Below are 25,466 nucleotides of genomic sequence, written 5' to 3'. Positions count from 1 at the left end.
TTGACAAGAACATCTTCAATAATCCCTCGGGTATACATAAGAAACGTCAGCCAATTGCAAAGTAACAGAAGTGGGTTTGCATTCCCCCAAACCAAGTTTTTCCAAAAATTGACCAAGGCGCATTAATTGATACTTGCACCTAAATCACTCAAAGCTTTTTGTAAAAATAAATTACCAATTGTGCAAGGGATTGTGAAACTACTTGGATCTTTGAGTTTGGGTGGCAGTTTATTTTGGAGAATTGCACTCAGCTCTTCTGTAAGGAAGACAGTTTCAAACTCACCTAGCTTCTCTTTTTGGAAGAGGTCCTTCAAGCACTTGACATAACTGGGCAGTTTGTTCCACAAGCTCAGCAAAAGGGAATTTTAAGTGTAATTTCTTTGAAGGCGACATTGAGGCAACTTCTGGAAATTTACTTTTCAAGAGCTTTTGCTTTTGAGTCTTTGGGGAAAAGGTGGGTGAAGGATGGATGACTTGCAGAGGTTCCTTGATGTTTCAGCCTCTGTCGATCATCTTTTGTTTGAATTTCAATTTCATTCTCACACATCTATCGCCTCGATTATTCAAACATGTTCAATCTCAGATTCAACTGCTTTTGCATTCGTACCCATTCAATCTCTTTTCCCACTCCTTACAAGTGATCTGCTTGGCATTGTTCTTTTACCTTAGGATTGATTTGTGTTGTCACTGGTAAGGAACCCTTGAGGTCTATTGTTGATGGAATTGGAGCTAGTCCCACTTGGGGTCTCAAGATTTCTCAGGAGGCTCCTTGACTTTTGAATTATTGCATCAGATCTTTGGATATATATTGCAAGAGGGAGCTTTCTCCACATTGGACCTCTTTTCTAGAATTGTGGGTCTACTTGTTGTTGAAAAGACCAGGAGCGACCTGAATGGGCGTTTTTGGATGGAAGGCCCTGCATTGTTACTCCATGAAAAGTTTGGGTGGGTTTCCTCCAACCAGGATTATAGTATTGGAGTTATGGCGTATTTTTGCCTGCCCTGTTGACAATTCCCACGAACTGGCACTGATTCGGAATTATATGGACATTGATCATATGAAGTGCTATCTCACACATCCTCACAAACAACTAATGAATTTTGAACTGCCTGAAATATCTCCAGTGTATCAAAGCTTTTTTTGGACAAGCCGCAGCCTACTTGAGTACGTTATTGGTGCCAAAGTGCGATCAATTTTCATAAGTCCAACAGCTTTGTCTCGAGCCTGACCTGTTTGAAGGCCGATTGATTAATTATTGCGAGGCCATTCTCTTCCAACAAATTGTAGGGCATCTAACAGCATTCTTACTCATTAATGCGCCCACCAGCAGCAGGCCATCACAATTCATGGTTTTTTATTGACCCAACCAACCCATTGTAGAATGTCCTGAACTTGCAACACATCAGGAATCCATGATGTGGACATCTTCTCTAGTAGTTCTTTAAACGCTCTCCCGGCTTCATAACAAGGACTCACAGCATCAAATTGTATGAATGAGGTGATATCGTTCCTCATCTTTGCAGTCTTGGCAGGTGGAAAAAATTTTTTGCTAGAAACTTTTGTGCAAAGTCCTCCCATGTAGTGATAGACCATTAGGCAATGAATTAAGCCAACTTTTGCTTTATCTCTCAGAGAAAGGGAACAGTCTCAATTTAATAGCATCATCAGTTACTCCATTGTACTTGAAGGTGTCACAAATCTCGTAGGAAATTTACGCAAATGAGATTAGGATCATCACTAGGTAATCCACTAAACTGGACTGAAGACTGAATCATCTGAATGTAAGCTGGCTTAATTTCAAAATTATATCGTATTGATGGAAGGTCTCCTAATGCTTTGGTGCAAACCTTGCACAAGAGGAAACAGCATAATCCCGTAGTGGCTCTATTTGCTTCGGGAACCAAATTAATGGCATTATTGCCGATTATTATTGTTATACCCTCAAGCGCATTGTCTGATTTAAAGTTGCAACTTGTAAATTCTCCCTTCGATGTCTTCTAAAAGTTCTTTCTATGTCAGGATCAAAAGGAACAAGATTCAAGTTGTTTCTTCTTTGCATGCAATGACCAAAGAGATCTGCGAACAAACAAAATCTAATATTAAAACAAGAAAAATAAAATTTGAAGTAAGACTAAATTGCTTGGTATTAGTATTAGTATAAATTCTAGAAACAATTCCCCGGCAACGGCGCCAAAAACTTGTCAGTTAAAATTCTACCACGCAAGTATACGTATCGAATAGATAGTATATTAGCAAGTAGAGTATCGATCCCGCAGGGAATTGATCTAAAAGTTTACTAAGTACTAAAATTATTGCAAATTAATCTTATCCAAACAATATCAAAATAATATCAAATCAAACTAAGTTATAGCAGAATTAAATTAAGAAAAATCAAAATAATAAATACTCAAATAAATATCAAATCAAACAAGCCTAGGATTACAATATCCCTCACACTTCATCTAAATCTTACCTCTCTTCCTTAACTTATCTCAATGGTTTGAATTGCTAACCTAGAGTCCTAAATTATTTATAAGGGTCTCCCAACTCATCTTATAAAAATATCTATTTTAACCAAAACACTATATCCCTATGTGAATTGAAATTAAAACAAACTCATTAAGTTCAGGCTCTAATTTGGCTACATATGGCCTATAGGTATATCCCTATCCTATACGCAAATCAATTAATATGATCATATGCTATCCCAATTTTAGTCTACACTAAACTCCCTTTCCCAAGTTTGTTTAGGTTTCTAGATCAATTTAATTGGTGGCCATGCAATTAAAAGCATTAAGAACAAATTGGAATAAACAATTCAAATCCCATTGAAAATAAGCTAGAAGTGATTAAAAATCTAGATTACATGTGAGTTCAATTGCAATCCTAGAAAAATAAATTAGTTCATAATATCTAATAAAGACAATATCAAAAGAAATTTAGCCATGAATCCAAGTCAAAGAAATAAGAAAAAAAACACAAAGGTAAGAGAGAAAACTAATAGTTAGAGATGTATGATCTTGATTCTCTCTCCAATTCTCTTGTTTCCTTGCTTTGTTCTTGGCTCCAAATCTCCAGAATAATTTCTTGCTGCCTCCTTTGCTGCCTCTCTTGCTGCCTCAAAAATCTCTGAAAAAGTCTCCTTAAATAGGCTCCAAATAACCTAATTTTACGAAATTCCGTTAATGTCCTTTCTTTTTTTAGGAAGTCGCGCAGCGCTGCAGCGCTGGAGACTGCGGCGCTTCTTCTCCAGCGCTGCAGCGCTGGCTCTCTGGAATTTTGTATGTGTGCTTCCTTTCATCAACGCTGCAGCTTGTTCTCCCAGCGCTGTGGCAGTCTATCAACTTCAAACATGAGTTTCACCCTGATATGTTAAGAACTGGGCAAAGTAGTAACATAAAAGTTTATCCCTGTCTCTTAACTTTCCAGTGGATTAAAAATCGCATCAATTGGACTTCTGGATTGAAAGATTTGCTCCAAATACTGCATCATGTTCAGTCTTTACATCCTGCTGAGTGGTCCGAATTGACAAATATTTTGACCATGATCCAATCATAACTGGGCCAATTGGTGAACATAAAAATTGTTTCCCTTCTTCTTATAATTTGATTGGTCAAAGAATCACCTCATTTGGAGTTTTTTAGAAAGAGATATGGTCAAAATATTGAAACATATACGAATGAAGCTATCACCATACTTGCACTGATTTTCATCAAATGAGTCTTTTTCATCAATTTCCTACAAAAGCCATAGGAGAAATTAGCAATAACTACTCTTAAAGTAATTTAAAATAAAATAACCTAAAATTAACTAAAATAACTTAAATTAATCACTTAACAATAATCAAACTTAAACTAAAAAAAACACTTATAATGCTAAAATTCGAACATAAAATCTCAAGATCTAAGCTACTTAAGCTCCCAAAATGAGTCAAAATAACTCTATATAATAGAGTTATCAGGTCCCACGTTAATAAACAGCTAGGTTTGCTTTGATAAAACTTGTCATAGGCCCAAGTTTCCAACCTAAAAGACATGCATGTTAGGTGCAGGAAGGCTTTTTCATAAACCTTAAACCCACACTATCTCTTATTGATGTGAGATTTGTGACAATGGTGGAGATGTGGTAATAAGGAGAATACACTTTAGAGAAAGTTAGTTGAAGAGAAATATGATTCGAGATTGTTGGAATGGTTGTCGAGTAGCGTTTAAAAGAAAAAGATGTTAAATTTCTTGCAAAACATTATTTGTTTGCCAAAAAAATGATAAGGTTCAGAAATTGGATGGATTTGAATGGTGTAAATGGGTGATTCAACATGGAAAATGTCTATTTTTTGGCTTGATAAGTGGCTCCTCAATGACTTTCTCAACAAAGAATTCTCTATACATTTCTCTTGGACTAATTAGAAAGAAATCAACGTTGCTAGTGCATGGATTATGGATTAATGGCATCTATTCTTTCAACGCCAACTTTTTGTGTAAGGAAATGAACTATTGATGAAACTTGAGGGAGTTTGTTTACTGACTAAGAAAAAGGACAAACTAATTTGGGTGGGGAATGCAAAAGGAAGATTCTCAATTAAAAGCTTCTCCACGGCCTTGAAAATGTAGTCAAATTTGGACTCCTAAAAGTTATAGATACCCCCTATTAGGAATATGTCCATACCACCAAAAGATCCCAAGTTTTTTTATGGTTGTCTATACCTAATAGTATTCCTATTACATGTTTTTTGAGAGCTCGTGTTATCTTTTTCTAGTAATGATGATTGCCTTTCTTCTTGGGGTGGTATTTTTGAAAAGCAAAAATGACCATGCTTTGCTTTCGCGTAATTCCTCATGGCTTGTTTGTTGTAGATTTTTTAGATGGTGGGGTGTTCAATGGGTGATTTGTAATTTGATTGAATCATTCCTTCAATTCGTGGTTGAATGCTTTTATAGGAACACATTAGAAAGCAAATGAGTAGTCATTAATGATGTTGCATTGGGGTTGCTATGGCTTGCAAGAAACAACTTTATTTTCAATCGGATAGTGTGGAATGGGGATGAGATTTTCTTCTTGATAAAGGTCAGATCCATATTTCAGATAAAGGCTAGTAAAGGTAATGAACTAGTGGATGGATTTGGGTGGTGGAATGAACCAAAGAGCTCGACCTTGACAAGCTTGATAATGATTCCTTGATGGAAGGATACTTGCATTCCTCCAAATGTAAGGGAATTGAAATTTAATGTGGATGGATTCACAAGGGATTAATCAAGCTTGGTCGGTTGTGGCAATGTCTTTAGAAATGATAAAGGTTCGATTGTAAGGTTGTTTTTAGACATCTTGTGATTCAAGAGTTAAATTTTGCCGAGTTAATATCTATATTGAACATTGAACATTACTTAATATCTATAAGGTAAATTTTGAAGTTATTTGTACTTTCACCTTAGGTTAATTCCAAACAATTGATAATTGAGCCAGATCTTGAGGTTGCTTTGGCATGGGTTGGAGATTCGTAGTTGAGAAATTAACTTTGTAGATTACCTTCAATGAAATTGACAATTGACAAGCAAGATAGGGCAGATTAATTTTGTGTATACACCACAACGAGCAAACTTGTTTGTTGATTCACTTGTAATGTTTGGGGTAGAGAAGGGAGATATGTTCTTTGCATGGTGGTGATGGTAGGCTTGACCAGTGGGGCAATGACAATGTTATCTTCTAATTTCTTTTATCGAATGTGTGGGTTTCAATGTTGGCATATTTGGTTTTGCAATTTTATAGTTTCTTACTAGGTTGTGGCTTTATGTTATTATGTGGGTATCATGTATGAGGACTATCTTTCTATGATTGTGTTATTGTAGGCTATTTGAGAGAAGTTTTATTACATGGAAAACCTTAACTTGATATGGGTTGTTCAATTTCAATATTTGCATATTGGGGTTAAAAGGTAAACATTTTATTAAATTGTGGTGTAATTGCAGGGATGAGGATGTTTTATCTCACCTTCAATATTAATCTTCTCAAGATTAGAGTTTTTAGAATGTTAGCTCGAAACAATAATCTCAAAAGGGGGGGTGAATTGAGAATTTTAAAAACTCTTTGTAACCTATTAAAGAATAGAGTATTTTTAGACAAACTAAAATGAAAACCTTCTTTGGAAACAATGAATTAAATTTGCAAAAATCCTTTTTCAAGTGTTTAAAAAATAATTTTAAGAGTGAAAAGTGTTCTTCAATTTTCTACCCACGCAAATATGCATATCACAAAAATAATAAAATGATGAGTGGAGTGTCGATCCTACAGGGAATTGAATTAATTCTTCCTATTAATTACTAAAATTACATACCCTAATTTTATCCAAATACTAAAATTGAAATAAAAAATAAAATAAATTCAAACTTAAAAACTAAAACTAATCTAACTTTACTCAGAAAAATTATTTTTTTGGATTTGGTTGGCTTCTAGGCCTACGATTATAATGTCCTTCAATACTTCATCTGATTATTGTTTCTCTCTCTTAACTCAATTTAATTGATTAAGTTGCTAACCTAAAATCCTAAATTATTTACAAGTTTCTCATAAAAATATCCCTTTAATTAATTTACTATATGTCTATTTAAATTAAATTGAAGAAAGATTCATTAAGTTCATACTCTAGTTCTGACTACGTATGGCTTATACGTGTATGTTTACCTTATATGCTAATCCAACCACTTAATCAACTAAGTGCATTCGATCATACGCTATTATATTCAAAGTCTACCTAAATCTCCTTCGTCAAGGTTTAACTTAAGTTTCCAATTCAATCTAATTGGTGATCAAACAATTCGAAGCATTAAAATCAAAATACAATAAACAACTTAAAACCATTAAACATAAACAAAAGAGAAATAAATAAATTAGGCTACATATTGAGTTCAATCATAATCTTAGATATATAACTTGGTTCCTAATCAAGTCATACATCATCATCAAATTAAGTTTAAATATTAAAATCAAACTAAGAAAATAAAAGAATAACAAAAAAAAATAGAACCCAAGAACTATAATCTTTATCTTCCAATCTTCTTGCGTCCCTCAAATTCTTCTTAACTTCAATGACTTTGTAGCTTGATTCTTAGCTTTCAATCTAGTGTTTCATTCTTGTCTCTAAAAGTCTTTAGAAAGGTTGATTTTATGGGCTTTGAAGTTAGGCTAAGTTGGGTCAAGAAAGAATTCAATTCCAACTAGGATTCCTCATCAGACTACGTGATGTGGCCTACCTCCACTAAAGTTGTGGCCTCGACCAATTAATTTGTAGAAAAAGTAATTGCCATTGGACTACTATAGTGCTTCAATTTTGATAAGCTTTTTGACCACCTTCTAGGTGGAACTAGGCAAAGTAGTAAATATAAAACTATAGCTATTTCTCTTAGCTTTCCAGTGGTCTAAGAATAATCTCATTTGGAGCTCTGTATAGAGAGTTATAGTCAAAATACCAAAATATGTGCAGTGGAAGTATACACCTTGAAATTGCTTTCCTTCTTTGGTTAAAATTCTTCCTTCATTAAACACCTACTAAAGCATAAATAAATCCATAACAACCTATCTTATTCACATTAACACCAAATTAAGCATAAAATTAACTAAGATTAGATACACATACCTAAATTAATTAACTTGAAATAATTTAAATAAAACCTACTAATTTGTATGTATTACCACAAGAACTAACTTAAATTATTATCAAAATTAAGCCTAAATAACTCTATTCATAGAGTTATCAAAAAGCAAATTTAAAGAATAAAAAACAGACAAAGATTTTATAAAGGTTCGGCCTCTTTGCTTATATTCTCTTGCTTGGATCACCAAGGAGTTTAGAATCCACTATGAAAATTGTTTTTCAAGGTTCAAGCATAACATTCACAAACCAATCTTTTCAAGGCTTAGACCTAAGCTTTACAACAGTCTTTTAAAGCTTAGACTTAACCCTTCTACCTTTTCACTTGGTTAGGGTATAACCATTCACAAGAACACTACCTTTTTGAGGTTAAGGTATAACCTTCACAATGGAGCATGAAGATGATAAACAAGCTCAAATGCCTTTATAAAGGCTGAATGGAACAATGAATACAATGAGAGAATACAAGCCCTTGGAGGAAACAACAAATAGCTTCATGGAGGAACACTTGAATTTTGAGAGTGATTTTTGAGGAATCTTGTGTTTGATCTTTCATTCTTGCTTAGGAATTTTGCTCTATGTGTTCTTTTCCTTGGAAAACATGCTACAAACCTTTATTTATAATTAAGTGTACTAAAATAGCTATTAGAAGATGTGTGCTTGAAAAAGTAGCCGTTATTCATGCCTTTTTTCTAGCTTGTATGATGCAAGGTGTCGATGCTTTTGACATCAGTCTCAATACTTTTAATGCATGATTCAACAAATGTCTCGATACCTCTTTAGCACATCTCGATACTTGGTTCATTCTTGGCATTCTTAGACTGAAGCATGTATGAACACATTATAGCTTTGATCTCAATACATTGTAGCTTGCTTTTTGGAAATTCAAGTCTGAAAAAGATGTCTCAATACTTGACAAGCAGGTCTCGATACTTTGACACTTGTATTCTAGAATTTGAGGTTTTGAAGGTGAGGTATCTCAATATTTTGAATGTAGGTCTCGATACATTGGCACAAGCTTTTTGGAAGTTGACGTATGGAGGTGAAGTCATGTACATTGAAGCCATGTCTCTATACATCGGCACTCGTCTTCTGGAGTTTTGAATTTCTAAGGCGATGTCTAGATACTTTGAAGTTTAAGTTTCAATACATTAGTACTTATCTTCTGGAAATTAAGGCTTCAAAGTTGATGTCTCGATACATTGCTGAAATGTCTTGATACTTCTTCTTCCTTAAACTGTTTTTGAGGCATTTTAAGTTTGAGGTTTCAATACTTATCCTAAATGTCTCGATACCTTTGTGCTGTGGAACATTTTCTAAGGCATTTTAAGCTTCAAACATACATCAATACTTAACCAATTTTCTTGTAAATGCTTAAGGGATATTTTGGTATTCAAAAATACTTTAAAACTTATATTTTGATCATTTGATTTTGTCATTTCAAAATAAGAATCAATTGTAAAACTAACAAAAATGTATCTTTTTTTGAAACACAATTGCAGATGTGATATCATAAATTACTACAATTTGTACAAGTTTCACAAAAATATCTAAAATCAAAAGAAAATATAGACCATAATACCTAAAGTAGAATTTTACCACAACATGAATGATCATGTTGTTGCCTTCTCAATAGTAAGTCCCGTAATAACTCTGAGGAACTACTGCGACAGGTTGCAGAGCTGGGGTCAACGTTGTGGCAACAGTTGGTTGAGCATAACTTTGTTGAGGAAAGGTCTGAATACATAATAAAATTTCCATTGATTCAGAGAAAAAATATTTTTCTATACTAATGAAAAGTAATCAACGAAAATTGAAATGCTTTATATTTTGCATGTGAGATTAATTGCGCAAGTAACTTCAACTTTAGTTTCTTCTTTCGTCTTGAATCACCCTTGTTAGTATTGTTAGAAGAATTTTATGACTTCTATTCCCTTTTTTGAAGGAAATTATTAGTTAGATTTTAATTTTTATTAGATTTTTTTAAATTACCCAAAACTTTATTGCTGATTGCTAAAACTATAATTATGGACTTAATACTTACAGTAAAAAGAAATAAAATGTCAAGAAAAATCCCCAAAGCTCCTACTCCCTAGATTTGGGGATGTCCGGATAATTTTTATTGGATCTTCTTTATTAGTTTGAAATATTTTCTAAAGAAAATTATTAGTTATGTTTTCATTTCTATTAAATCCTCTATATTCGAAATAAGAATTGTGATGTTTGCATTTGTATATTTTTGATAAATTGTACCATTAATTTGTAATCTTTCATAGTGTTTCGTATTCATCCTTAACGTAAGATTGCATATGTTAATTCACGGATGAAAATAAAATCCTGCAAAAAATCACAAACAATGATGAAATTTAATCTAATTTTGTATTTTAAAAGAAATTTATAATTCTTTTATAGAATCACATTTCATACTATTTCATTTCATTTTTATTCATAGTAGTTATTTTCTCTTTTAATGGCTTCATCACTGTTATTTTTATCAAATTAAATTGATATACTGTAACCATATTTTCCATTGTGAAATTTCATAACTTTCTTGTGCAAATGTTAATAGCTTTCTGTTTTTTTCTTTACAATAAAGTTTAATCGTTTCTTAATTATAAAATTTGGGATATTCTTCTTCCATCTCATAAAAGTGATTCTCACAATCCAGAATATTTTGAACATAAAATTTCAAATGATTTAATTACACATACTTGAACTTTGGCAAAATGTACGAATTGATAATTGAAGAAAAAATATACAATTTGCACCATGGGCTTTCAAATGAAGTATCATGTTAAACCAAACTCTAATACCAGTTTTTTTTTCGAAAAATAAAAATAAAACTCTAGCACATCTAACCAAGCCAACCTATGTATATGGCATCTTACCATTACTATCGCATCATATGTAGACCAAATTCAACCATCAACATCCTTATCAATGCCAATTAAGAGAAAACATTTTTATTCCACCCAGACAGTTAAAATCTCCTCCTACATTGACCAATTATTAGATGGCACGTGGCATCAAAATGGATTTTTCATAAAATATTAACAGTTTTTTAGTACTCGCATGTAGTGCCATCATATTGATGTGATACCACGTAAATGGGTTAGGTTAGTAGTGTTGCTATTTGAAAGTTCGAGCAAATTATATTTTATTTTCACGAAGTATCAATTTATACGTTTCAATATAATTGAAGTACAAAAGGTGTAGTTTAAATTTTCAAATTAAACATCCAAAAGTTACTTTTGTTAGATAAGTAACAAAAAAAAAATTTAAAAGTTACTTTTAAAAAATTATTTTAAAACGAATCTTAGGATCAAAGGTGAACTGTCCATCTGCAACTGCGTGGTCTTCTGATGATCCATCGTTTTAACAATCAACTAACAAGGTCCAACACCTAGTAGATTTTGCATAGGATTTCCACTAAATCTTCTGCTTAATTACTTAAAATATGCTTATCTAACTGGAATTTTTGGAAAGTCTGCATTACAAATGGAAGCTAGCTAGGGTAGAAATTTTATGCAATAACCGGTAACAGATAAACAAAGAGAAAGAGAAAGAGAACACAGACCTGATTGTTTATGTATATATATATAATTAATGTGGCACGGTCGAAACATCTTTTCGAAAAGTATATGATTGATGCATGCTTTAATTCGTCTACATCAATTGTCCACACCGAACACGGAAGACAACAAAAGGTTACTTGGATAATTGTATAAAATATTGATCCAATAAATGAGCAGATACTGTTAGGATATACTTGTTTTCTTCACAACCATGTGATCTGATACTCATCCAAACATATCCCACGTAAGCAGTAACAAGCATTCGGCGTAAATGATAAATTTAAGGATCAATATAAAAAACAAAGAAGAGAAGACAATCTGACTTTGGCATATGCGGCGAAGTTTTATGTTTTGTGATTATAATTACTTGATCAGCAGTGCAATCACGCCTTGGGCATGTGTTGATGTTTTCTCTTTGTCCCGTAACTTTACCTTTAATTAGAAATTTCCTTAATTTAAGATTCACGACATCAGCACTAGGCTTATCAGGGCTATAAAGAACAAGAGATGACTAAGCAAAGCAGCCATATCAACAGAGCGAGATCCCCTCGCTCAAAGAGGATAAAAGTTGATGGTAATGGAAGACGACACATAAAACACAGAAAGCCTTATTGTGTGAAGTAGACGACAATTCTACCGGAAGGATTTGTCGGCCTACATGTTCTTCCCACTAACCCATGAGCGAAGGTGCCTTTCAACTTATGTTGTTAGACTTTACAAATTGGAGATTTTGCAGTTATAAATTGATGAAAGCGGAATTAATCCATTTGCCAATTCCCAGCCCACTTCTAGGCATTAATTGTTGCTTCCTCTGCTAGTACATATGGCCAAATATTTAACTATTGCCACAGCATTGACGATATTTCTAATCCTGTCTTCGATGCCCTTGAGTTCCCAGGCACGTATTGTCCAGGGAGAGAGAGCCATGCAAAAGAATATTGACAGCAAGCTTCTTCTACATGAGTTAGGTTTTGATCTCCCCAAACTCAAACATTATCAAAGGATGTCAACACGCGGACCAGGTGCTGATAGATTCTCACCGGGAGGACCAGACCCTCAGCACCACTTCTGACTGGTGCTGGTCTAGTTATAAATACAAATGCAGTGGAAATTTCAGAATAAAATGGAGGGATTGATCAGTATGATTATTTCTTCTTCCTATCTGGAACCAAAAATGAGAGATCAGTTGTATTTCTAATTAATGATGAACTCTTTCTCACTATGCTTGTGGTATTGTTCTATATATACGGATTAATATTAATCCTACAAGAGGAACAACAAGCATATTCTGTTTACACTTGAGTTTGACGAGCAAAATTTTTCTTCTCTTTTAAACTGCTCTTACATTGTACAATTCAAGCTTATGCAATATAATTATTATTATTAATGATTTAGATAGGTAGGGATACGTGTAGAAGTTGAAAACTTTCAGCCAGTTACAAATGCCATATGTTCTCTATATTTTCTTTAAATTTTATTTAGTGACCAATCAAATTTTACCAAATGTCGTTAAATAAAAGTAATTAAAGAATTTTCAAGTTACATATCATATATTGTCACCTGGAATCGATAAAATCTTTTAAGAAAATTATAGAATTCCATGTGTCATTAAATTAATCATTCAAATTTTGGTTAATTCCAATGGATAATTTGACTAGTGAAGATAAACATATATTGTAAGCGGCACAAGTATCACTTGAGCTCTCGTAAGTTCAGACTTTAACTAGACTGGAAGTTTATGCCACTTAAAAGTTAAAACCATTTTTGATTCATTTATGTTTTCATACCTGTAATTGAGAACCACATAAATTAGGGGTGGACTCAGAAATTTTTATGAGTGGTGTCAACAACTAACAATTTGGCAAGGTTTTATTGATTGATAAAAACTAATTACAAGTATCCACAAATCATATAAGATTAAATATAAAAATTAAATAATCAAATAATATATTTACAAAATAAATACAAAATAGAAAGATTTATAATTTTAAAGTATTATTTGACATGCAATACTGTTTTTTATTAAATAGATTCTCTTTGAGTCGCAAACTATCAAATTAATAAAAAAAATTAAAAATTTAATTTGAGTTGAAAATTACTAGATGAGTTGTTTTGAGAGAGTGAAAAACGTACCCAAGTATTGAGAAGAAAAAGCCTTACTATAGGTTTCAAGAGTAAAGGTTAAATTTTATGGAGGGAGAGGGAGAGTAGTTTAAGTTTTGACTGTTTTTAATAAAATCTTAAATTATAGAAAGAATTTTTTTTATTTTTTTGTATTTAAAAATTAATATATAAATTACTTGTTGATAAATTTACTTAAAATCTTTTATCTATTCCCTACAAAATTACAAAAAAAAAAAATACAATGGGTTCATTGCTATCATTGATTATATAAAACTCTAATTAAGTAATATACTTATATAGATTTTTAGGAATTGAGTGGTGTAGTTTGACACCACTCCTACAAGGCTGGGTCCACCCATGACTTAAGTAGGCATCAAGACTTCAAATCTCATCATTATAAAATAACATGCTCCAAAGGTTTGGTTATTGAATAAGCGAGGATTCAAAGCTTCTCATTCTACTTAGGATAACCCTAGCCTTTACTATTTCACTCAGACTCAACTCGATCAAAGATGTAAATGAAAATGCAGGTCTCTCCTTTGCTTAACTCAATTAGAGATGTAAATGAAAGAGCACGTCTCTCCATTCATGTAGTTTTGTATATTTGATGCCCATATTATCACACATGCACCTAAATAGTGGACTAGCAGCCTTCGATAGTCTATGGATCATTAAAATGAAGCAATCATGTAAAGATATTTGTTAAATCATGATAGTAATTAGAGGCATGTGAAAGTACTGAGTTTTAATTGAAGTAAAATTCTTCATGACAGAGTCTTAATAACACTTCTGTATGTTGGGCTATAATGTACATATCTTAAGTTATCATGCTTGTATGAGGGTAGTTTGAGTTTTAACAAGATACGTTTGCTTGGAACTGAGCTTAAAATCTTGAACTGTTATTTAGCTTAGATCAATCTTCATTGAAAACAGCTAAGACTGGCTTTTTCTTGAAGTAGATCTTCAAGGTAGATCTTTGGGCTTCATATGGAACTTGGCTTTTATTCAAGCCACGGATACTCTTGAGTCTTAACTAAAACTCTCCTTTTTATCTTGGAAACATTGAATCGCTGTAGGGAGTTTTACTACTTTTTCTGGAGAAGAGGGCACTAGCAAAAGGAGAAGCGAAGGTTCTCTCAAGCCTTTGGAATTGAGGAACAGAATGGGCTTTATCTACTGGAGGCAGAGTTGAATGGATTGTTGAGATTGGACGAATTGAGTGACCAATTTTAAAGGGAAGTTTGGCTAATTATCGCTAGCCTTATCTGTTAGAAGCAAAATGTTGATCGACAATATTCACCGTCACTCGATACTTCTTCTATTTATCTAATTGAATATTTTATTTTATTTTATTTTATTTCATTAAATGAATTATCCTTTTACTTCCTAAAAATTGCATGATGCAAAATTTGGAACTTATAGTCTCCCCATTTGACAAAGCTTAGAAATAACTGAAGGTCAAGCTTTATGAATAAATTTTGTAATTTGATAGGAACAAAACTTGTTAGAAATATTAGCTCAATAATAATGCTGAAATATCCTAGAGAAGGGGAGTTGAATTCGATTTCTATAAATTCTTTTCCTTAAATTAAATTTCCAATGCAAGCAATCCAAAAACTTTCTCAATGAAGACAAGTTAAAAACAATTTTCTCAACTTGTGTTTTTCAATCAAATTGTGCCAAAAATAAATTAATGAATAAATCAATGAATAAACAATATGAAAACAAAATTCAGCAAACTCTTCAACGTAAAGTAGAATCCTCAAATGTGAAGAGTGAGGAGTAAGAGAGGAATAAGCAACTTGTAAACAAATCAAGTTTGACTGCAAATCAAGTTGCCACAAGTTCAACTTTTTGATGGAGTCAAGATTGAATACAAGTTTTTTCAAATTTATTTTTCACTTTAAAATATGCCAAAAGTAATTTGATAAACAAAATAATGAATAAGTAAGTTGTAAATAAAGTTTCAAATCTTCAAAGTAAAATGCACAAGTTCAAGGACTAAAAAGTAGAGAGAAAAGAAACAAAGAATTTAGGTTCGGCCCTCTCTATAGTTGCATATGTCCTCTCCCTTAGCAAGCTAAGGAGTTTCATCTGCTATTGAATAAATCTAAAATAATGTCTTTTAAAGATCAAGCAAAACCTTTTTAACTTTTCAAAGCTAAGTTAGAGCCTCTATACCTTTTCAAGAATATGGCACAACCTCTCCACATTAACTTTTGGAGACTAAAATATAATCTTTTCTCTTTTATAATTTTGAGTAGCAAGGATACCTCTATAAGGTCAGTTTTTGCTAGTAAGTACAATGTGGAAAGAGTGTGATGAGTACAAAAATGTATACAAAGCATAGGAATTGTTAGGAATGCTAGGTAAATAAGGATAACGAAAATATCCAAGAGAGGGGGTGAATTGGATTTCAAAAAAATATTTTTGACAAATCAAACTTTTAATGTTGAAGATAAGTTCTCAAATTTGTCTTTATTTTCACTATCAAAAAACAAGCTTTTTCAGATAGATTTCTAACGAAAAAATTCGTTGGAAAATTTTATCGAAAAAAGTGCATAATTCATCGGCTGTACCGTAAAATTCCATTGGAAAAGCATTTCCCATGGAATTCTGTTGGAAATTGCCAATGGAATTTTCCATTGGAAAAGCATTTCCCATGAAATTTTGTCAAAAATTTCCAACTGAATTTTCTATTAGAAAAGTATTTCCCATGGAATTTACTAAGAAATTTCAAACAGAATTTTCTAGTTAAAAAGCATTTCTAACGGAATTCCGCAAGAAATTTTCAATAGAATTTTTTGTTAGAAAAGCATTTTCCACTGAATTTATTAGGTATAAAATTAGGTATTTTTGTACATAAAAAAACATGCATACGCATACATTCAATAATTTAATATATAAAATTATATGTTTTATAAACATATACTAAACATATATTAGGTATTTCTAGACACGAGAAAAATATTTGATATCACAAGCATCAAAGAACTTTATAATCACAAAGTATTCAAGAGAATACCAGTGTCAATATATTAAATAAACCATTGAACCAAAATTTCATGTATCTGCCTAATTGCATTATGCTGTCAGACTACATCATTTTCCTGCAAAGGGTTAAAAGAAAGGCTATATTTGAATTTCAATTTTACAAGAGCATAAATTTTCGAAGGGAGATAAAAGTAACTTACCAAAAACTTTTCAATTATAGAGTAAACTTACAATAACAGTTGTTACAATGGCTTTCAGTTCCCTTTTATGAGCCATGGTCAACTCCACAAACCTCTTTGTAATGCTCTCTATATACCTTAGCCTTCCATTCTCAGCTAATACTCTAGCATAGATAAATATAAAAATAAAAAATTAGAGAGGTATTTAATCCTTACACACAACAAATTAGGAGCTATAAAAAAAATAAAGGCTGTCACAAGAAAAATATGCAAGCCAGTCTTGTAGTACTATAGGCCAACATGCAACAAATTAAGTCTTGGCTAAATGACACAAAACACGCGATGAATTTCATAAAAAGAGTTGCAAATTATAGCAGAGGAAAAAAATGCTGCATCGGAACCCGTTGAAATCAAAAAGAGATTTTATAGACAAAAAAAACTACAGAAAAAGAATAGATCAACAGTAGAAAAAAACAATTGTAAAAATATAATCATGGGTGAAAGGAAGAAGTGCTCCACAATTTGTCTATAATGCCAATAAGACCATGTTTTGTCTACAACCATGAAAATGTCCAATAGGTCAAAGTAATTGAAATAGATTACAAGAATTGAAATCAGAGATATTTAAGACCTTATTTGGCTAAACCCTAAGGAATGGAAGCTTAATAGCGTTTCAAGTGAAGCATATACCAACAACTTATCCACAACATCCCAAGCTAAAAATCTCACATGAAACTTTTAAACAAGTAGCTAACTAACCACATCCCTTGAAGATTACTAATTTATCATACAATTCCAAAATTCTTTTAACCATGCCTTAATCATCATATGGTTTTATATGTCAATGCTACCATCCTCCATTTCTTGCATCAGTTTAAGATGCAAAAGTAGCTACTCCAAACCATAATTCGATGAAACTATCAAGCTTTCTAACCACCTTATAATTCACAAGGCATATTGTTATACAAAGCAGCAAAATTTCTTCATAAATTCGAGTCTTCACATGAACGTAACATACCTATGGTCATTGAGAATAAACAAAAAAAAAAGTCTTACAGATAGTCTCAATTTCTCATTTTATCACACCAAGAAAGATCTAGCTTCATGAACAAATAAAATTAACTTTTTCATTTCATCACGTAAACTCTTTTCTTGCTTTAATATAAGGAAGTTAATGCATATAATCATTAAATAAAATTATATGTTACATAAACAAATGTCATTAACTTTTTCAATTGAACCTTTATCTTTCTTTGTTTTTTTCTTTTTTTCTATTTTATGTTCCATGAACAAAAAAGGTCAATGTACCGTAGCAAAGAGAACGACAGTTAGATGCAAACTTCATATATAGTGGCAAACTCCTTCGATCATTTACCATTCAATTACTAAACACGAGTAATAGCTGAATTTGAACTTTGCCTTTCCAAGTTTGCAATGAATCAAAACAAGATGATTTTTCACATATGTAGACAACCAAAAAAAGTCTCTTAGAAATCCATAAAGGTCAAACATGCAAGCAAGGAACAAAGAAGTGAAAATAAAAGACATGAATTCCATGGTTTATGAATTCAGTACCAATTAGGATCTTAAGAGTCCCCCTGATGGAATCCTTCAAAGTAGGAACAAAAGGCTCTTGTGAATACTAAGGATTATAAACAAAAACATCAGCAAAAAAAGAACCCCAATTCTCTATAAGAACCAAAAGTACCATTAACAACAAAAATATCACATCCATAGTTGGCAATAAATTTCAGTCAATTTTAAGATAAGATAAAACTCACATTCTTGAATCCTTAATGATTTATCTATATTCAACATTGAACATTCTTCTTAATTGGCAAGTTGCTGAATTTGCTATTACTTAATAAGTACAATAATTAAACAATTAATATATCCTTGACCAAATTTCCATATGCTGGATAGTTTAACTCTGAACTTAAATCCTTCACCAATTAGTGACCAAAAATTCTTGCGAAATATTTAAAATTCTATAAAATTCTTCAAAATCAAGCTGCATTAGTTTGGCAACTATTTTTAACTATGTAAGTTATCAATTATTCAAAGACGCAAACTAATCAAATTCAATAAGTATATAACACTGATCAAAATATTAAATATATATAAAAAATAATTTACAAAAGCTCCGTAAATTGCCATTAAAGCAAAAAAGAAAGATATATTGTAAGCGGCACAAGTATCATTTAAGCTCTTGTAAGTGTAGACTTTAACTAGACTTGAGGTTTATGCCACTTAAAAGTGAAAACCATTTTTGATTCACTTAAGTAGGCATCAAGACTTCAAATCTCGTCATTATAAAACAGCATAGTTTGAAAGTTTGGTTATTGCATAAGGAAGGATTCAAAGCTTCCTGTTCCACTTAGGATAACCCAAGCCTTTACTATTTCACTCAGGCTCAACTTGATCAGAGATGTCAATGAAAATGCACGTCTCTCCTTTAATTAACTCGATTACAGATGGAAATGAAAGAGCACATCTTTTCTTTCATGTAATTATGTATATTTGATGTCCATACTATCACACATGCACCTAAAAAGTGGACTAGCAACCTTCGATAGTCTATAGATCATTAAAATGAAGCAACCATGCAAAGATATTTGTTAAATCATGACAGTAAATAGAGGCACGTAAAAGTACTGAGTTTTAATTGTAGTAAAATTCTTCATGACAGAGTCTTAATAACACTAAGGTTCTAAATGGAAGGCAAAATAACATAAACACCCTGGAACTTTGTACTCTAAATCATTGTGTGAAGTGCAAATGAGCATTTATGTAGCACATGGTAAGAGTCTTAATTGCATACAAACTTTCTACACGTCAAGATTCCTAATTGAATTGAAACTCACCTAACAATTGAAAATAACAAAGTAACTCTAAAACAGCATAGCAAATGATTATGTGATTTTCCTAAATCTTAATGACAATTAGATTTTACATGACGTATAAAATAAAAAAAAAATCATTGGGTCAATATGGCATACTTCAACATTATAATGGTCCTGATATCATAACACTTATGTATGTTAGGCTATAATGTATATATCTTAAGTTATCATGCTTGTATGAGGGTAGTTTGAGTTTTAACAAGATATGTTCGCTTGGATCTGAGCTTAAAATCTTGAATTGTTATTTAGCTTGGATTAATCTTCATTGAAAACAGCTAAGACTGGCTTTTTCTTGGACTAGATCTTCAAGGTAGATCCTTGGGCTTCATGTGGAACTAGACTTTTATTTAAGCTAAGGATACTCTTGAGTCTTAACTAAAACTCTATTTTTTTATCTTAGAAACATTGGATCACTGTAGGGAGTTCTACTACTTTTTCTGGCAGAGGGCACTAGCAAATGGAGAAGCGAAGGTTTTCTCAAGTGTTTGGAAATGAGGAATAGAATTTGGCTTTGCCTATTGGAGGTAAAGTTTAATGGATGGTTGATTTGATGAAGTGAGTGACCAATTTTAAAAGGAAATTTGGCTAATTATCACTAGCCTTATCTCTTAAAAACAAAATGTTGATTGACAATATTCAGTGTCATTCCATGCTTTTTCTATTTATCTAATTGAAAATTTTATTTTATAAATTGAATTATCATTTTACTTCCTAAAAATTGCAGGATGCAAAATTTAGAACTTATAGTCTCCCCATTTCACAAAGCTTAGAAATAACTGAAGGTCAAGCTTCATGAATAAATTTTGTAACTTGATAGGCACAAAACTTGTTAGAAATGTTAGTTCAATAATAATGCAAAAATATCCCAAAGAGGGGGTTGAATTCGATGTCTATAAATTCTTTTCCTTAAATTGAATTTCCAATGCAAGCAATCTAAAAACTTTCTCAATGAAGACAAGTTGAAAACAATTTTCTCAATTTGTGCTTTTTAATCAAATTGTGCCAAAAATAAATTAATGAATAATCAATGAATAAACAATATGCAAGCTAAATTTAGAAAACTCTTCAAGGTAAAGTAGAATCCTCAAATGTGAAGAGTGAGGAGTAAGAGAGGAATAAGCAAGTTGAAAACAAATCAAATTTGACTACACACCAAGTTGCCACAAGTTCAACTTTTTTATGAAGCCAAGCTTGAATACAAGTTTCTCAAATTTGTTTTTTACTTCAAAACATGTCAAAAATAATTTGATAAACAAAATAACGAATACGTTGTAAATAAATTTTCAAATCTTCAAAGTAAAATGCACAAGTTCAAGGAGTCAAAAATAGAGAGAACAGACAAAAAACATTTAAGTTCAGCCTGCTATATAGTTGCATATGTCCTCTCCTTTAGCAAGCTAAGGAGTTTCATCCACTATTGAAGAAATCCAATATAATGCCTTTTAAGGATCAAACACAATCTCTTTAACTTTTCAAGGCTAAGTTAGAACCTTTATGTCTTTTCAAGAATATAGCACAACTTCTCAACTTTACCTTTTGGAGGCTAAGGTATAATCTTTTGTCTTGTACAATTTTGAGTAGCAAGGATACCTCTAGAAGGTGGGTTTTTGCTAAGTAAGTACAATGTAGAAAGAATATGAGGAGTACAAAAATGTATACAAAGAATAAGAATTGTTAGGAATGCTAGGTCAATAAGGATAAGGAAAATATCCAAGAAAGGGGGTGAATTGGATTTCAAAAATAATATTTTCAACAAATCAAACTTTTAATCTTGAAGATAGTTCTCAAATTTTTCTATACTTTAAAACATATTAAAAATGATTTAGAAGCCAAATTAATGATCAAACAAGTTGAAAATGTTTTTTCAAAACTCTTCAAGGTGAAATGGGCTAGTATGTTAAAGTATAAAATAACTTGAAGAATAATTTAAGGAATAAAACAAAGTAGGTACAAATTTTGATGAACTCTTCAAATCAAGTTAAGAGGCAAAAATGTTTCAAAGTAATTCAAAGGTGATTTGAAGAAAATGCAATTTGAAAATCAAATATTCAAATCTCTTCACAGCAAAATGAAATGCACAAGTAAAAAGTAGTGAAGTGTAAAGAGCTATAAACAATTTTCTAAATGTTTCCTAGGAAAAAAATGCATAAGTTAAAGAGAAATGAGAAGAGAGAAAAGATGTAAAGCATTTATAGAGGTTCAACCCTCTTTATAGGTGCCTACATCTTCTCTTTTTGCTCACCAAGGTGTTTGAAATCTTATGAAAACTACTACTTAAAGGATCAAGCATAGCCTTTACTAACCACTACGTTTCATGGATTAAGCATAACCTTTACAAATGGCTGTTTTTCATGGATTAAGCATAACCCATGCCTTTTCAAGGATCAAGCATAACCTCACTACTTTTTAAAGGCTTAAGCTTAACCCTTTTACCTTACAAGGATTAGACATAACCTTAGCCTTTTCAAGGATCAAGCATAACCTTAATAACATTGCTTTTTAAAAGTTGAGGAATAAGCTCTCTTTTTTACAATCTTAGAGCAAATAATACCTCTAGAAGGTGAGTTTTGCTTAATAAGTAAAAGAAGGAAGAGTTTGGTAAAGTTAAAGAATAATTACAAAAGATAAGAGTGAAAGCACAAAGAATTTGAAACACAAGGTAACTCACAAGCTTTTTGGAAGAATATGAATGGCTTGCTCTTGCTTGGTTTTTATCTATTTTTCCTTTTCTTCATCATTTCATTTGATCCTTGATCAAAATAATCTTTATATGTACTTTGTTTTTCTCCCAAAATGTGTTAGAGAAGTCCTTTTTATACTTGGAAAAAAGTTTATAGCCGTTGGGGATGACTTGGTGGAGAAACTACACTTTTCTTGTTTTTTTCCTATCTAATAGCTACTTTTGGAGTCTAATTGATTCTTCATTCTCCAAACATCAGTTGCTCTATGGTATGGAGCTCTCTAGTTTTTAAGAATCGATTCTTCATTCTTGAGATATCAGTTTTTCTTGTTTGAGAATCGATTCTTGCCTCTTCAGATATCAATTTTTCTTGTCTCTTTGGAGCTTTAAGAATCAACATCTGCCTCCCCAAAAATTGATTCTTTATGCTTATTTTTCTACCCAAACTTGTGATAATTGACTTCTTGACTCCGAGGTGTCGATTCTTAGAATTCTAGTAACTTCTTTTGAAATTTTGACTTGTAGGAATTGACCTTCTAACCATTGAGAATTGATTTTTAAACTTCCAAAATCTTGTCTAAGTATTCCATCTTCCAAGAATTGATGTTTCCTTTTCCAGCAGTTAATTCCTCTTTTTTGAAATTGAGATTAAAGTGTATAAAAGATTTTGGGTAAAATACCTCCACTCCCTTAAGTTTTAATTGAAATTCCCAGTGAATCTATTAGTTTTCAAACTGGACACTTTATTCTAAAAACTATCTTGTTGGTCCCAAATAAATGTGCTAGAGAGGGGGGTGAATATCACTTTTTGGCTCTTACTAAATTTTACCTCTAAATAGGGGCAAGTTAAAGTTCAATGATGAGAAGTTAAATGCAAGATGAAGGAATAATCTAACAAAGAATGAAATGACAAATAAAATAGGGCAGACAATACACAAAGATTTATAGTGGTTTGATCAAGGAGCTACATCCACTACCTTCATTGTTCAACCAAGAATTTTTTAAACCAAATCACTATAAACAGTGAAATTCACAAGCTTCCACCAAGCATTTACAGTGGCTTTTCATAGGCTTAGTCACAACCTTTAACAATGGTTTTTCTTGAGTTCAACCAAAACCCAAAACTAAATTTTCTAGGCTGAGTTAGAACCTATACACTCAATCAAGCTAACCCAAATATGATTAATCCCCTTAGAGTGACTCGAACACTCTAAGTAATCAAGGAGAAAAAAAATAAAGAAGTACCTATGATCACTAACCTGATTTGAATGGTATAAAGTAAAGTACTAAACTTTATTACAAAGTTTGGAGTGAAGTGTAGAAAGTATGCAGAAGGTTTTTACTATTTTTGAGCCCTTTTTTTTTCTTGGAAGCCTTCACAAAAACTCTTTCATAGCCTTTGGGAGTGCCATATATACTTGGAAAATCAACTCTGATGGCTGTTAGATAGATTCTGACCATTGGAAACAGTTTGGGGACAATTCTAGCAGTTAGTCTATTTTCTAGCATTCAAATTCAAATTTTCACACGGAATGCTCTTGGTCTACTAATATTGCTATTTAGTCGATTAAGTCATCTTTGCCTCTAAATCCAGTTTCTGGTAGTAAGCTCTTAGTCGACTAACAAAACTTCTTAGTAAATTAAGTGTTCTTTTTCTCCCAGTCTGCTTAAACCTGCCAACTTCTCTTTTAAGTTTTATCCAGCCAACTCCCTTGATTATCCAACTAAGAGGCTTTTGTTTTATTGCTCAATTGTATCTCCTTATTCTTATGAGTTTTGATATTTGATTTTCAATGATTAACTAATTATTTAACATATATTTTGTCCTGCACACTCAAGTAGAAGAGTTACACATAAATAAATAGGAATATTTTATTATCATAAAAAACTAATGGAGCCAACATAAAATCTGAGCAGAGCAACTACCCAAGGAAACATATTCAGCTTCAGCTGTGGAAAGTGCAACAGAGTTTTATTTCTTACTTGACCAAGACACAAGTATATGTCCTAAAAATTGACATGTACCACTAGTGCTCTTTCTATCTATTTTACTTCCAACAAAGTCTGCATCTGAATATCTAATGAGATTGAATGATGTTCCTCTAAGATACCATAATCCTAAATTTTATGTGTCTAAAAGGTAACTAAAGATTCTTTTTACTACAGTTAAGTGTGACTCTTTGGGTTGAGATTGAAACCGTGCACACAAGCATACACTAAATTGAATATCAGTTCTGGTAGCAGTTAAATAAAGCAAAGATCCAATCATACCTTTATAAATTTTTCGATCAACACTTTTTCCTTTCTCATCTGCATCAAGCTTGATAGAGGGACTCATTGGTGTGCTGATTGATTTCAGCTTCATCATATTAAACTTTTTCAGCATGTCTTCAATGTATCTTTCTTGACTAATGAAGATGCCCTCTTTTCTTTTTTTGATTTGAAGGCCAAGAAAGAATTTCAGTTCATCCATCATACCTATTTCGAATTCACCTTGCATTTCTTCAGCAAAGTTCTTGCACAAAGCCTCTTTAGTAGCACCAAATACAATATCATCCACATAAATTTGAACTACAAATTAAATCATTCAAGCATTTCTTAATGAACAATGTTGTATCAATACTTCCTCTAATATATCCGTTTTCAACTAAAAACTTTGAGAGTCTTTCATACCAAGCTCTTGCAGCTTGTTTTAGTCCATATAAAACCTTATGTAATTTGAAAACATAATCAGATTTATCAAAGTTTTCAAATCTAGGAGTTGTTTGACATAGACTTCTTCTGGAATAAGCCCATTTAAAAATGCACTTTTCACATCCATTTGAAATAATTTGAAGTTCATGAAACATGTAATTTCAAGAAATAATCTTATGGCTTCTATCCTAGCAACAGGAGCAAATGTTTCATCATAGTCAATGTGTTTTTCTTGGTTATATCCTTGAGCCACTAGCCTAGCTTTGTTTCTAATAACATTACCTTGCTCATCTACTTTGTTTCTGAACACCCACTTTGTTCCAACAATTGGGTGATTTAATGGTCTAGAAACTAGTGTCCACACTCAGTTTCTTTTAAATTATTCAAGCTCTTCTTGCATAGCCAAAATCTAGCTTTTTTCTTTTTCTGCCTCTTCAAAGCTTTTAGGCTCAATTTGTGAGATGAAAGTTGAGAATTCACATGTTTCTTTAATTCCTTTTCTGGTTTTAACACCTTGTGAAAGATCACCAATGATCTGTTCTTGTGGATGATTTTTTATAAACTTTCAACTCTTTGAAAGATTAATGTGTTGACCTTCAATTCTTTGCAAAGTTTCTAAGGGTGGAAGTTTTGCTTCTCTTCCAAGTGAATTTTTTTCACTGTTTTTCTTATTT

At 32.0% G+C, this 25,466-nt stretch overlaps 1 protein-coding gene across 1 annotated transcript; it reads left to right on the top strand.

Moving 5' to 3' along the window:
- Positions 1-12,041: 12,041 nt before the first annotated feature.
- On the top strand, positions 12,042-12,290 carry LOC110413401 (CLAVATA3/ESR (CLE)-related protein 5-like). Its single transcript, XM_021424175.1, has one exon. It carries the CDS (start codon positions 12,042-12,044, stop codon positions 12,288-12,290), a length of 249 nt encoding a protein of 82 aa, XP_021279850.1.
- Positions 12,291-25,466: the final 13,176 nt, after the last annotated feature.

Source organism: Theobroma umbraticum, unplaced genomic scaffold (assembly GCF_002168275.2).
Source record: "Theobroma umbraticum cultivar Fairchild unplaced genomic scaffold, ASM216827v3 scaffold_4.1, whole genome shotgun sequence".
NCBI lineage: Eukaryota > Viridiplantae > Streptophyta > Magnoliopsida > Malvales > Malvaceae > Theobroma > Theobroma umbraticum.
The sequence above is the reverse complement of the archived record's forward strand: the minus strand, read 5'-3'. Positions and strand labels throughout refer to the sequence as shown.

Excerpts from the sequence above, each read along its gene's own strand:
- LOC110413401 (XM_021424175.1), top strand. The coding sequence starts at position 12,042 with ATGGCCAAATATTTAACTATTGCCACAGCATTGACGATATTTCTAATC.